General features: G+C 36.8%; 1 protein-coding gene across 1 annotated transcript in view; it reads right to left on the bottom strand.

Annotated features, from left to right (window-relative positions):
• Positions 1-2,035: 2,035 nt before the first annotated feature.
• Positions 2,036-12,746, bottom strand: part of HMGA2 (high mobility group AT-hook 2) — a 160,062-nt gene continuing 149,351 nt past the window's right edge. Inside the window, exon 4 of the mRNA XM_070947879.1 lies at positions 2,036-2,083. Within this exon, the coding sequence (XP_070803980.1) occupies positions 2,036-2,083 (48 nt within the window). The remainder of the gene's footprint in view (positions 2,084-12,746) is intronic.

Here is a 12,746-nt window from a genome sequence, read left to right as displayed (position 1 = left end):
TCTTGCTTTTGCTTAATGTTTTATGTTTTTGCAGTCCTAAATGTCTTCCCAAAAACAAATGTTGACAGAAACAGCAAGTTCATCCATTAATAGTCTGGAGGTAGGTCTTGTCAATTGACTAGTCCATTTCTTTTTTTAAAAAAATCAATTGAGGTACAAACCTGGACAATAATATTTAAACACTGCAGTTAATTATTTTTATGTCATGTAGTGTCAATGAAGAAAATTATCATTACAAACCTTATGAGCAATTTGGTACAAAAATATATTCAAGTTAATGGTACATTATATAGAAATTTAGCAGAGAAAGGCATAGCGTACTTTAAAAAGAAAAAATATTGTAATGCTGAAAAACATTAACAGTATTGTGTTCTTAATTGCAATGAAGTGACAAAGTAAAAAAAGGATTGGGGGAATGCAGAATTTATGATTACTTATTCAATAACAAGTTCTTGCATTGTATGATCATAGCAGCAAGTGTTTATATGATTGTTGAGTTCAATGTAAATACAGTAACAGAGGTAGTACTGAAAAGTGGGGTAATATTGCAGTTGTTGTTAAAAGTGCTGCTTTTTAGTAAAAAAACAAAAAAAAATGGGGACATATAACTGGGCCAACCTGCCCAGATAAATATCCTATGTCAATGTATATTGCTTAAAAGTAATAAGCCCACTTGAGGTACATAGTATTGGCTCTTGAATGGAGATGTATTAGTGAAGATGATAAGGCCATTCCTTGAAAGAGTGGAATGGGCTGGCAGCACAGTAATAAATCAAACTAAATATCTAAATTATTTCCCTTGGTTCCAGTATGGTATGATTTAAAATCATTCTGAGGTATTGTTTAAAATTCATTAAAATCCAGATTTTAGTTGCTAAATTTCAGTCTTGAAAGAAAGTCTGATGTAAATCATTTCTAAACAACATGACAATCTCTAGAAAGCAGATTCCACCTCAGGGTGTAGGAACATGTTTCCAGAGAGGGTGCTGTCGAGTTCCATCTGGTATTACTTCAGCAGATATGTGTATTGCTATTATACAGAGTATCTTTGTCATTTTTTTCCCTTTTGTTGCAAAGTACCTTTTTTCTTTTGACTTTTGCTTCCTGATTATCAGCTGAATTAATTGAAAGAAATTAATCTTTGATGTGTCTCAAAAGAACAGTAACATGAGAAACAAATAAGCACAAATCTAGTCCAAGGCTAACAAAATAGTATCTAATAGGGCTGTGCATACTTCAAAAATTATTTCAAAGAAGCACTTCAGACCTTCCAAATATAAACTCTCTGCTGTTCACTAAAGTTACCTATTTCTTTTTGCAAATTTCTACTCAAGCCTAAGAAATTATACAGCTGCTTTAAAGACCTGACTCACTGAAATTAGTGTGAGACAAGCACAACACTAATTGGGTAGTCATTAAAGGCGTTTGCATTTTGCTTTCAGGCTGCTTTAATGAACAGCAGAGAGGTGCTGTGTTTGCATGAGGTGTGAAACCCTCCTGAATCATTCTGAAGCATACACAATCCTAGCATCTAAATCCTTATCTTTGGTGTTCTAAAAAGGGAATTCACTAAGCTAGGGAGTGGGTTGTCAGAGATGTTGTAAGAACTAGTGTCAAACACCAGTCCTTCCAATTTAAATGCCCATGGTAATTAATATTTTAAAATAGTCATACTGTATATAGGCAGTGCAGTGAACAACTTGAAACCTGCTTCTGAGATTTACTGACCCATTCACCCTTACTTAGCAGCTCAAACTATTAGTAGGTTAAAGAAAAATAAGAGAAAACAGTAAGTATATGTTGCGTTGTTAATCTGTGCCCCCCGTGTTACAGCAGTTTCACGAAACCTGGGACAATGAAGGGATTGCAGTAACAATTATTAATAAGTCCTTTTTAAGGTTGTGTGGATTCCTTCCCTCCTCCCCACCCAGGCCAAGTAGAAGATTGTGGAAACAGAAGCAAGTGGTCATGGCAGTGTCTTCTCCCTTCAAAAGATCGAACTGCTGATGAGGTAGAAATAGAAAGGTGTGGTTTTCTAATCATCTTCTGCTGATTCTTGTGAGGATGTCTCTTCAGGCTGATCCTGGAATGAGCAATCAAAGTAGTAAATTAATTATACAACTATTAAAAATACTCTTAAGTTGAAGTTAGTAACTGAGTCAGTTCAAATAACTGTATTTTAGCAATAGCACTTAGACTTATATACCGTTTTATAGTGCTTTACAGCCTTCACTAAGTGGTTTACAGAGTCAGCATATTGCCCCCAACAATTTGGCTCCTCATTTTACCCACCTTGGAAGGATGGAAGACTAAGTCAACCTTGAGCCTGGTGAGATTTGAACTGCCAAATGGCAGTCAGCCGGCAGTCAGCAGAAGTAGCCTGCAGTACTGAACTCTAACCACTGCGCCACCACAGTTGAAATTTTAGCTTAATAAGAGTGAGATACTCTCAGAACCTATGTCCATATCCGCTTCCTTCCTTGCTTTGCAATATGAAATATAAACCAGGAATTCGTTATCAATAACTTTCTCAGAATTATTCAGACTTACTCAGAATGTGGTAGTCAAGTTTCAAAGTGTAACTGTTACTACAAAGTGTAACACAAACATGGAAGCCATGGTTTGTCTTAGCTTGTTGAAGAAGTCACAATGACTGAATTCATGTAACATACTGTATTAAGATTGACAAATTGCATTGTGGATGAACAAGGAATATGAACTATGGCTACATTTTAAGATGTGAGCTAAACTGGAACTGCTAACAATGGATTCCCTCTTGAGGAAGGGGGAAAGGAAACAATGATTGAATTCCTTTGCTCATGTTACACAAATCAAAGGGGATGCAAAGTCATTAACATCTTAACTCATTAGGAACTAGTTTATGCTGTTTTTAAGCTGTTTTCCATAAGTACCACAACTTAGAGACATCTTTTACAATTAATTTCTGCAACTGGAGGTTCTGTTTCAATTGTAAACTTTAAGTCATGCCATTCCCATATTGCTCCTTTGAAAGATATTTATGATTCCCAATATGTAAATATGTAACAAGTCCACAGAGAAATGTAGGTGGCAAAATGTGTTAAAAACTTCAGTTTTCAGGTTAAAGAAAAGGCATGGGTATCTCATATGCATTGTTCTCTTGATATTAATCACATCTTCAGGACTTTTCAACATATAAAGTACTTTACTGGGCTTATCTCATTTATCCACTCAGCTAAGAGTCCTGGGAAGCAGGTTATGCTGGGAAATGAAAAGCTGCCCAAGGCCACCCAACAAGTTTCAGAGCTAAGTGTGGATTTGAACTTTGGCCTCTCATATCCCAACCTATCACACCACACATGACAGCACAATAGTCTTCCAGTTCAGCTATTACTGAATTTTTAACCAAACACCACGCTAACATTCTGCCTGAAGCTTAAAACACATGTAAGCATAACTCTGTTTTGGGAGGCAATGTCTAAAATCTAGGTTAACGTACAAAACCAGAAACTGCTGGAGGTCTGTTTTGCTATGTCTTCCATTCTTAGTCCCAGTCTCCCCCCTCCCCCTTTGGTCTTAAAATACGTAGGGCCATCTTCTGACCTTGCTCCACTGTGGCATTCTTTTTACACTCCTTATTCAATTAATGTGCAATACCTTTCAGGATATGGGTGGTAAACTGGAGACAATAAACACTGCTGATAAAAGGGCTGTTAAGGAGAAGTTGATTTTTATCAAATTCTGCACATCATCTTGTAAGACAGCATGTGAAAAAGATCTAGGGTGAATAGGTAAACATTTACCCATATAGCAAACTGAGACCTTTTAAGAATGACCAGCTTATAACAGTCTTCATACTTTAATAGATTTGATTTTCCACATGGCTTCATTTTGTCTGGGTGGCTAGCTGACACAATTTATAACTCTCTTCCTTTCCCAGGCCACTGCAGTACACCACTCAGCAAAGCCTGAGGTACAGCTTGTCTGCATTATGTGACCAAACTTCCATTCATTAGTGTTTGAAACACTTCAGCTGTGAAGGGGATGCTAAATGCTACCATGTGTGACACTAGTGCACAAGAGCAGCATGGTGAGAAAAAAACAACAGTAGGCTTTAATCATAGGCCACTACTTTCTGCAATCCTTTTTCAAAAGGTTTCAAACATTCACCCCCCCATAAAAGGCTTGAAAAAAGCTGTAAATCCAGGGAATAAACACAAGTACAAATGAATGGATGACAGCTTTAAAAATATAACCATAGCAGCATCAAGTCATGAGATTTCACACTGGTTTTGTTTAGTCTGCTCTGGGTTATGTGGGAAATGGGGAAAGCATGAAGCAAAAAGGCCCCCCTGCTAAACTGTGGGCCTCAAATATTTAAGCCAGTAGGTTTATACCTCTTGACTAGGAAACAGGCCATGACCCTGAGATGGTCTCTGGAGAATGAGGCACAAAGAAAGATGTAGCATGATCAAAGCCATGGACAGGCGAAAGAGAGGGAAGCCAAGTGTCAGCTAACCTCTGGCCTTATTTTTTCAATTAATATTTAAATTACAAAAAGGCACTCAACTATTACAAAGATATAGCATTTTCCACAATCTCATTTCCAGTCACCTTCATGCTCCCAGGCTGCACAATTACAGAGGATGAATGAATATACAGAAACCGTGGTTGGTATGAATATTGTAAGTTACTGTTTATTATTTCAACTTATTTCCTAGACTTTTCAAAATATTTCACAACTATTATCCAAAGTATTAAATCGGGAATTATTGACGTGCTGTGGTATAATCTAACTACTAAACTAAATTACTCATTACTTCCTCTTTTTTTGATGACATTGCTAACTGTTCTGTTGTATGTTTCTGCTTCAGCTGTTCTGATCTTTTCAACTGCCTCCAGACATCATCAATGGAAGTGACATCTTATGCTTAGCCATGGGATTACTGTTATTGGATCTGGCCTACAAAAAAAACAGATCATGGCTAAACAGGGGCAGGAAGTTAGATATGTCTGTATCTCTTTTATACCAATTAGTGGTCCTCCAGATTTTTGCAACCCAGAATTCCTAGCCCTATGAATGGTCACTAGCACCCAAACCTATTGAATTTTCTATTACCTATTTTCAAATACATGCAACAAGTCTTTCTGTCTATTTATCTTGTGTGCAGAATCTAAAAAAACCTTAGGAGACAACAATCTGAGCAGAAAGTTGTTCACATACTAGTTCTGGGGTCATGTTGTAGCACTAATATGCATTTAACTGGTGTACAGGGAATCTCAAGGCTAACAATATGAGTTGTTTAAGAATTCTTGAAATAACTTTGGCTCACAAGAAATCCCACAACTTCCCCACATGCAGGTGAAGCAGAAAGAACTGGCAACTGGTAGTAGTGGTATGCATGTGTGTGTGTAGACACATTGTTGTTTTTATGATTCTTTTATGTATTATTCATGTGAAGGGGAAAACAGGGAATTTAAGCCCTGTCCGTAGACACCCACATTTTCACATTGCTGTTTGCAACAACAATAAAAAACCTTTGCATGACCTGACACAGATTCAAATTGCAATCTGTGCAATCTCAAATGCAATCTGTAAATGTAAAGTGTAGTCTAATTTTGTCAGCCAATGATAGGCATCCAAAAATATGCAAGTTATTAAAGTTTTCACATTGTTTCATTTGGAAAGAGGTTCATGCATTAAAAGGGTGGTGATAGCATATTGACTTAAAGTCACAAGTTTTGGACTCAATGGCCTAAACAGCCTTTTTTGAATTGTACAATTATTTGAAACTGTATAATTTGTAAAACCAATTCATATAAATGATTCAGGAGGACAATATGTCTGAAAGTTGCCCTGAGGTCAAGAAGAATAAACACAATTGCATTCTGCCTATCTAATCTACAACACAAATACTAGGGCAACCAAGCTTACTTCCATCCCAAAATAAAGCTTGACCCTGGATTAACATCTCTGTGTGGGATTCCCTTTAATTCTTAGCTGCATGCAACTATCTTTAGAAAGTAGATGTTTCTAATTTGTTCTTACCACATCTGCTCTCAATATGGCTGCTGCAGGATTATACAACAAAATGGGGTCTTTGGAAAGATATTTCTCGTGATCAAGAGTCAGACTAGATGGGGGGAAAAGGATACAGCAGTGGTTACTGTTCCTACTGTATGTATATATGACTAGGAGTGTCTATGGAGATTCTCAGTCAACCCGGTCATTGTTGTCCCAAAGGTGCTTTTTCAAGAGGCAACTAGACTTTCTTGTTTTTATTTGAAGAGATTTTGCTTCTCATCCAAGAAGCTTCTTCAGCTCTGTATGGTTAGTAGGAAATGGAAGGATTTATATTCCTTGCAGACAGCTGGTCAATTGCATTCTTTTAGAGAGTCATTGAGGCCACTTGGAAGTTTATCTGTGTCCTCAGGGTAACCTGAGTAGTGCCTGCATCTCAAACTGAAGTGCAAATGGTTCCTGTAGTCTGCATTTTTTCTGGAAATTCATTAATCCGTTCATACTCCGCACCATTTGTTCATCCCAAAGTGCATAGCTAATCTCCATTGACGTTTAGCTATGCACTTTGGGATGAACACCCTTCAAATGGTGTGAGAGTATGAACAGATTTCCAGAAAAATTGCAGACTACAGGAATCATTTGCGCTTCAGTTTGAGATGCAGCCACTACTCAGGTGACCCTCAGGTGAGGATACAGATAAACCTCCAAGTGGCCTCAAAGACTCTCTAAACAAATGCAAATGACCAGCTGTCTGCAAGGGATATAAATCCTTCCATTCCCCACCATCCAATCAGGGCTGAAGAAGCTTCTTGGATAAGAAGCGAAACCTCTTCAAACAAGAAAATCCAGTTGCCTCTTGAAAAAGCACCTTTGGGACATAGGACTAGGAAAAATATCTATTGAACTCCAACTATTTACTTGATGGTAAATATACATAGAATTGTGCTGCATGAATGAAAGAGGTGGGAGGCACATTTTATGCACTAAAACCCTCACTACATACCTCCCGTCAAATGTTAAAAGGAATTGCTTTGAAGTTAAAGAGAAAGAGATTGAACATCTAAAGCCAAATGCTGTGCACACCTCATTAGGACCTAGCTATGTGAAGACCAAGTTATCCCTTCCTAGTCAAGCATGTTTACCCATTGGAAAGGGGGCTCAGAAATGTAGATAAAAGAGCCTTTCAAAGTGGAAATACACAGTGACATTATTGTGAGTCAAGAAAAATTTCCTAATACTGAACAGCTCACAATGTTACATAATCTACTTAACAGATAAAAATGGAGAACTGCTACAACAGGCTATAATCACATTCTTGCTGGTTGAACGAGAGAAACTGTTTTTAAGTGAGCGCAGTAAACATTTTCCTGTCTGTATATTGAATTACTTTTGATGTTATAAATTATGACCATAACTACAACTGCTTGAAGAATGCTCAGGGGAAAGATATATCCGAGGTCCAAGACTGCCTCAAGTGACATGTTCATGAAGAATTTGGATAGTTGGTTGTGGTATTTCAATTTGGAAGGGGGCGGTGTTTTTGATGTCAAAAAACCAAGCAATGTCAGCACCACAAAAAATCACAATAAGAATAATGACAAATATGTGAGATATCCTCATATAAACACTGCAATTAAGTATTTTGATCATAAAGAGAGAAACAAGTACACAATCTGTTGCATATAAGTGATATTGTTATGCATGTATTATTATTCACCACTCCTTCAGACCCCTAAATGCTTTTTAAAATAGCTGACTAGCTTGGACATTTGTCCCACAGACATTTGGACCAGCAAGAAAAAGTACCAAAGTATGTTTTTGTCCTACACCGGTATAAACTATAGTGAAGCATACACATTTGCTAAGTTGCACCATTGGCCCACTAGCCTAGCACTATCCACTTTTTTTTTAAATAAAGTGTGTGATAAGAAAAGAGATAAGACATTTTCCAGTGCCTACTAGATGATCCTGTGTGAAAAGATGCTGGGGACTGAACTTGAGTCCATTTATCTGCAAAGTAAATAATGTCCCAGAGCTATGTATCAGCTCTTCACTTTAAATTATTGCTGATGGGCAGAAAGGCAGCCCACTCCTTTACATAATGTCCTTCCAATAGTTTGTTGGGTTGGAAAGAATAAAAATAGCAGTGTCAACTGGTTGATAGCTTTCAGTTCACTGAATACTACTCAGAGTAGTAGTGCTTTTTATCACTAATGGAAAAAGGTTTCAGAATAACTACAGAAATCAAAACACCTAAACATCTGTATTCATAAATGTTTTGATGTATACTAAATTAAGATTTTGTTCTTCCAGATAATCAAGACTATTCATTTATTTACATCCAAATACCAAAATAGTGTACAATACATAAGTGATACAGATAAGACTTCATTAAAAATGTATAATAAAATAAATTTGAATCACCAGTGGAGACCCAGTGCTTCCTGATGGAAATTCCATTGTAATAGAATTTAGCCCTAATGAAAATAATAACAAGCCAATTGTGTAATAGAAAGTATGCTATCTTCTTTTTAGATTGACCTAAGTATTTAGAAGGAAATATAGTAGCTTAGAGCTCCAGCTACCGTAAAGAGGATAATGCTGCAATATATGAAAAACTGCTACCATAGCATTATCTAGGCACAGGCATAAATATTCCAAGCTGGAACACTATACTTCTTCCCTCCAGCATCCCAGAGAGCGAGACGTTAACAATTGCTATAATAAAAGCACTTCTGTAAGTCTGTGTATGTGTGTGTGTTAGAGAAAGGCGTGCAAAAGAGGTCTTTGTTGCAATGGCTTCAGGCCTTATGGCTGCCCTTCAGATCCAAGTCAAGGACTATTTGACCACCATTAAGGCCTAGGAAAGGCAACATGATGAAAAATTCTGCAGAGAAGCCACAATATGCAAAATTCTTGGCTATACCTGTTTCCCACAATACAGTTAACAACAACAGCAACAACAGAACAGACTGAGTCAAGAGCCCAACCTAAAGACTAGTTGTATTCAACATTTTAATGACAGATCCTCATGCAAACCTTAACAGGGGCAAAGCCAAATTCCAAGCAGTGAAGTGCATTAAGTACCAAGTAAAATTTTTAAAGCTTTGACTGCAGCGCATTCAAGTCTTTACAGAGACAGACCTTTTCTGTCTATAAAATGAAGTCAGCACCTTTGCTTAGAAGCGCTTGGTGGCAGCAGCTAGGAGGAATATATTGCTGTTTCATCTGGCAGAACTCAATATAGATTTGAAGGCTTCTGGGAACAGGTTAAAAGGTAGAAACTGATATCACCACACAGTGAAGGATTGATTCCCAAATACTTAAATAGTTTTATTCATGTTCTATTTACATTAAAAGTTTGCACAAAGGTTAATAAATAAGACAATTTTTGTTTCAGCCTACTTGATTTCAAGTTCTACATAAAGACAAGGCGTCAACTGAATTGCTCCTAGTCTCTTGACATTTATGTCTCTTCTTTTCTTCCATTACTCTCCCCCAAATGGAAATAGGGTTGTTGTTTAGGTTTGGGGGAGTTAGGATCAACCTACTTAGAAAGAACACATTTACTTCCATTGTAGTGTTCAAATATCTTATAAATAAACATGAAAACCACTCACGCTGTAATCACAAAATCTCCAGAATCATAAAGCCTACAAACTTGAAATTTGCCAGGTATGTTCCTCTTGGCTTCTAGGTTCTCACTAAGAAAGGATTTTTCGAACTGACCATCACAGCATTAGTATTTCCTATATTATGATTAACACGCTCTGATGCTAAGGAGTTCTACTCCCCCTCCCCACCTGAAAAGAAATCTGTTCCAAATGCAAAACACATGCAGAGGAGAGGAGTTTCACTTTCAGTTTTACTTTCACAGCAGAAAGCAGCTTTAATACAGAACACTTGAGCTAAGCCACCGCCAGGCTCCTTCCTGTCTCCTTCTTGCTCACACAGCAAATACTGTTTCACTTTCCAAAGAGCCCTCTGATGCTAAGGAGCTCTACTCTCCCTCCCAACCTGAAAAGAAATCTGTTCCAAATGCAAAACACAAGCAGAGGACAGGACTTTCACTTTGTTTTACTTTCACAGCAGCAACCAGGGGATAGGATAGGAGAGCTTTCTGCGGGGCAAGGCTGAGGGAGAGAAGGGGATAGGATAGGGAAGGCTTCTGTGGGGCAAGCCTGAGGGAGAGAAGGGGAGAGGAGAAGCCGATCGTAACTACTCATTAAATTTCAAGATGTGTCGATTTATGAAGCCCGATCACATAGTTTCGTAGCGAAGCACGGGTATCCAGCTAGTATCTTATAAATATATACACACACACAAAATTACTACTTAGCATTCTGAAGGCTTTCAGCTTTTCTTCTGCACTGGACTTCAAATTATCCTAAAGAATTCTTAAATGCTTTAAGAATTTTTAAGCTTTAGAAGTTTTAAAAATTATCACTTTGTTAATCATCATGTTTCTAAACAATTCCTTTTGTATTATTTTACAATGAATAGAATAGAATAGAATAGAATAGAATAGAATAGAATAGAATAGAATAGAATAGAATAGAATAGAATAGAATTCTTTATTGGCCAAGTGTGATTGGACACACAAGGAATTTGTCTTGGTGCATACACTCTCAGTGTACATAAAAGAAAAGATACATTTGTCAAGAAGCATAAGGTACAACACTTAATGATAGTCATAGGGAACAAACAAGCAATCAAATCATATTAGGAAACAGTCAATATAAATTGTAAGAATACCAGCAACAAGGTTACAGTCATACAGTCATAAGTGGGAGGAGATGGGTGATAGGAACGATGAGAAGATTAATAGTAATGCAGACTTAATAACTAGTTTGATAGTGTTGAGGAAATTATTTGTTTTTTTTATTGCAAAAGTTTTACAATTACATTTTCACCCCTTTTTTCATCCCCCCACCTCCCTCCCCAAACTTCCCATCCTCCCTAACCCTCCCTAACCCTCCCCCCCCAGACTTCCCTATTACATACTCATAACACTAATATATAAACCGGAACCCATCCCTCCCCCTATATAATTTTTCCTCTTTGTCTCTTTACATTAAAATATTTCTAATACATTATTTTCAAATAAAAGCTATTTGATACTTTCTAGTTTGGTATTTGTTCTGAACATATTCTATCCACCTTTTCCATTCCCATTCATAAGTCTCTTGTGAACAATCTTTTAAATACGCCGAAATCTTCGCCATCTCTGCAAAACTAGCCATCTTCAAAGTCCATTCCTCGATAGTAGACAAAGCTTCATTCTTCCAATATTTACCTATCAACAATCTTGCTGCTGTTATCATATACAATATTAGTTTTATTTCACCCCGTGTAAAACCCTTAACTATACCCAATAAAAACAATTGTGGAGAAAATTGAATTTTTTTCTTCAAAACATTCTGCATGACCCACCAAATTTTTATCCAAAAAGCCTTAACTTTCCTACAGGTCCACCAAACATGATAATACGTAGCATCCAAACATTCACATCTCCAACATTTTGGCTGAACATTAGGGTACATACATGACAACTTTTTGGGATCTAAATGCCATCTATAAAACATTTTATAAAAATTTTCCCTCAGGTTCTGCGACTGTGTAAATTTAACATTCTGAACCCAAATTTTTTCCCATGTTTCCAACATCACTGGTTCTTCAAAATTTTGTGCCCACTTAATCATACAATCTTTAACTAATTCAGTTTCTGAATCCCTTTCTAGCAAAACATTATAAAGCCTTTTAATATGCATTGGACCTTTCTCTCTTATATGTCTAACCAATTCTTCCTCATGCAACATAATACCAGTTTTTTGGTCCTCTTTCCATCTCAATTGTAGTTGATTATATTGTAACCAAGTTAAGTTAATTCCTTCATCCAACAGTGTCTGTAATGTCTTCAGCTGCCATCTGCCCGCATCTGTAAAAAGAACCTCTTTATATAAAAACCCCCCGAGTGACATTATATTTGTATTCCACATAGTATGACCAAGATCCAGCCATAACGGTATTTTATAATCCCATTTGAGTCGGTGCTTCTTCCAAACTCTCATCAAAGAATCTCTAAGTATATGACTTTTAAATACTTTATCTGCTTTGTCGTCATAAAATAAATAAGCATGCCATCCAAATTCAAGATCAAAACTTTCTGCATTCAGTATTCCAGTCTTTTTACTTCCAAACCAATCACTTGTTAAAGTTAAAGCTGCTGCATCATAATATAACTGTAGGTTTGGAAGTTTAAGGCCTCCTCTTTCTGGAACATCTTGCATAATTTTCAGTTTCACTCTCGGCTTCTTCTCGTTCCAGACAAACTTATTCATACCAGACTGCCAAACTTTCAGTTGTTTATCATTTTTAAGCACCGGAATCATTTGAAACAAAAACAGAAATCTTGGCAAAATGTTCATCTTAACTGCTGCTATTCTTCCAAGTAAAGACAGTTGCAGCTTTTTCCAAGTCTCCATATCTTTCTGGACCTCTCGCCACAACACCTCATAATTATTTTGAAACAATTTCATATTTGATTCTGCAACCTGAACTCCAAGATATTTTACCTTAGGTACAATTTCAAAACCTGCCCTCCTTTCAAGCTCATGTTTACGATCTTGTGTCATATTTTTTACTATCATTTTAGTCTTTTTTGAATTCAGTCTAAAGCCTGAAACTCTACCATAGTCTTGTATAATGTCGTTCATCAAGATTATTGATTCCATTGGTTGTGATA

The sequence above is a fragment of the Pituophis catenifer genome, unplaced genomic scaffold, assembly GCF_029215685.1.
Source record: "Pituophis catenifer annectens isolate HBS135680 unplaced genomic scaffold, rPitCat1.0.hap2 SCAF_7, whole genome shotgun sequence".
Classification (NCBI taxonomy): Eukaryota; Metazoa; Chordata; class Lepidosauria; order Squamata; family Colubridae; genus Pituophis; species Pituophis catenifer.
This window is presented reverse-complemented; position numbering and strand designations above follow the sequence as displayed.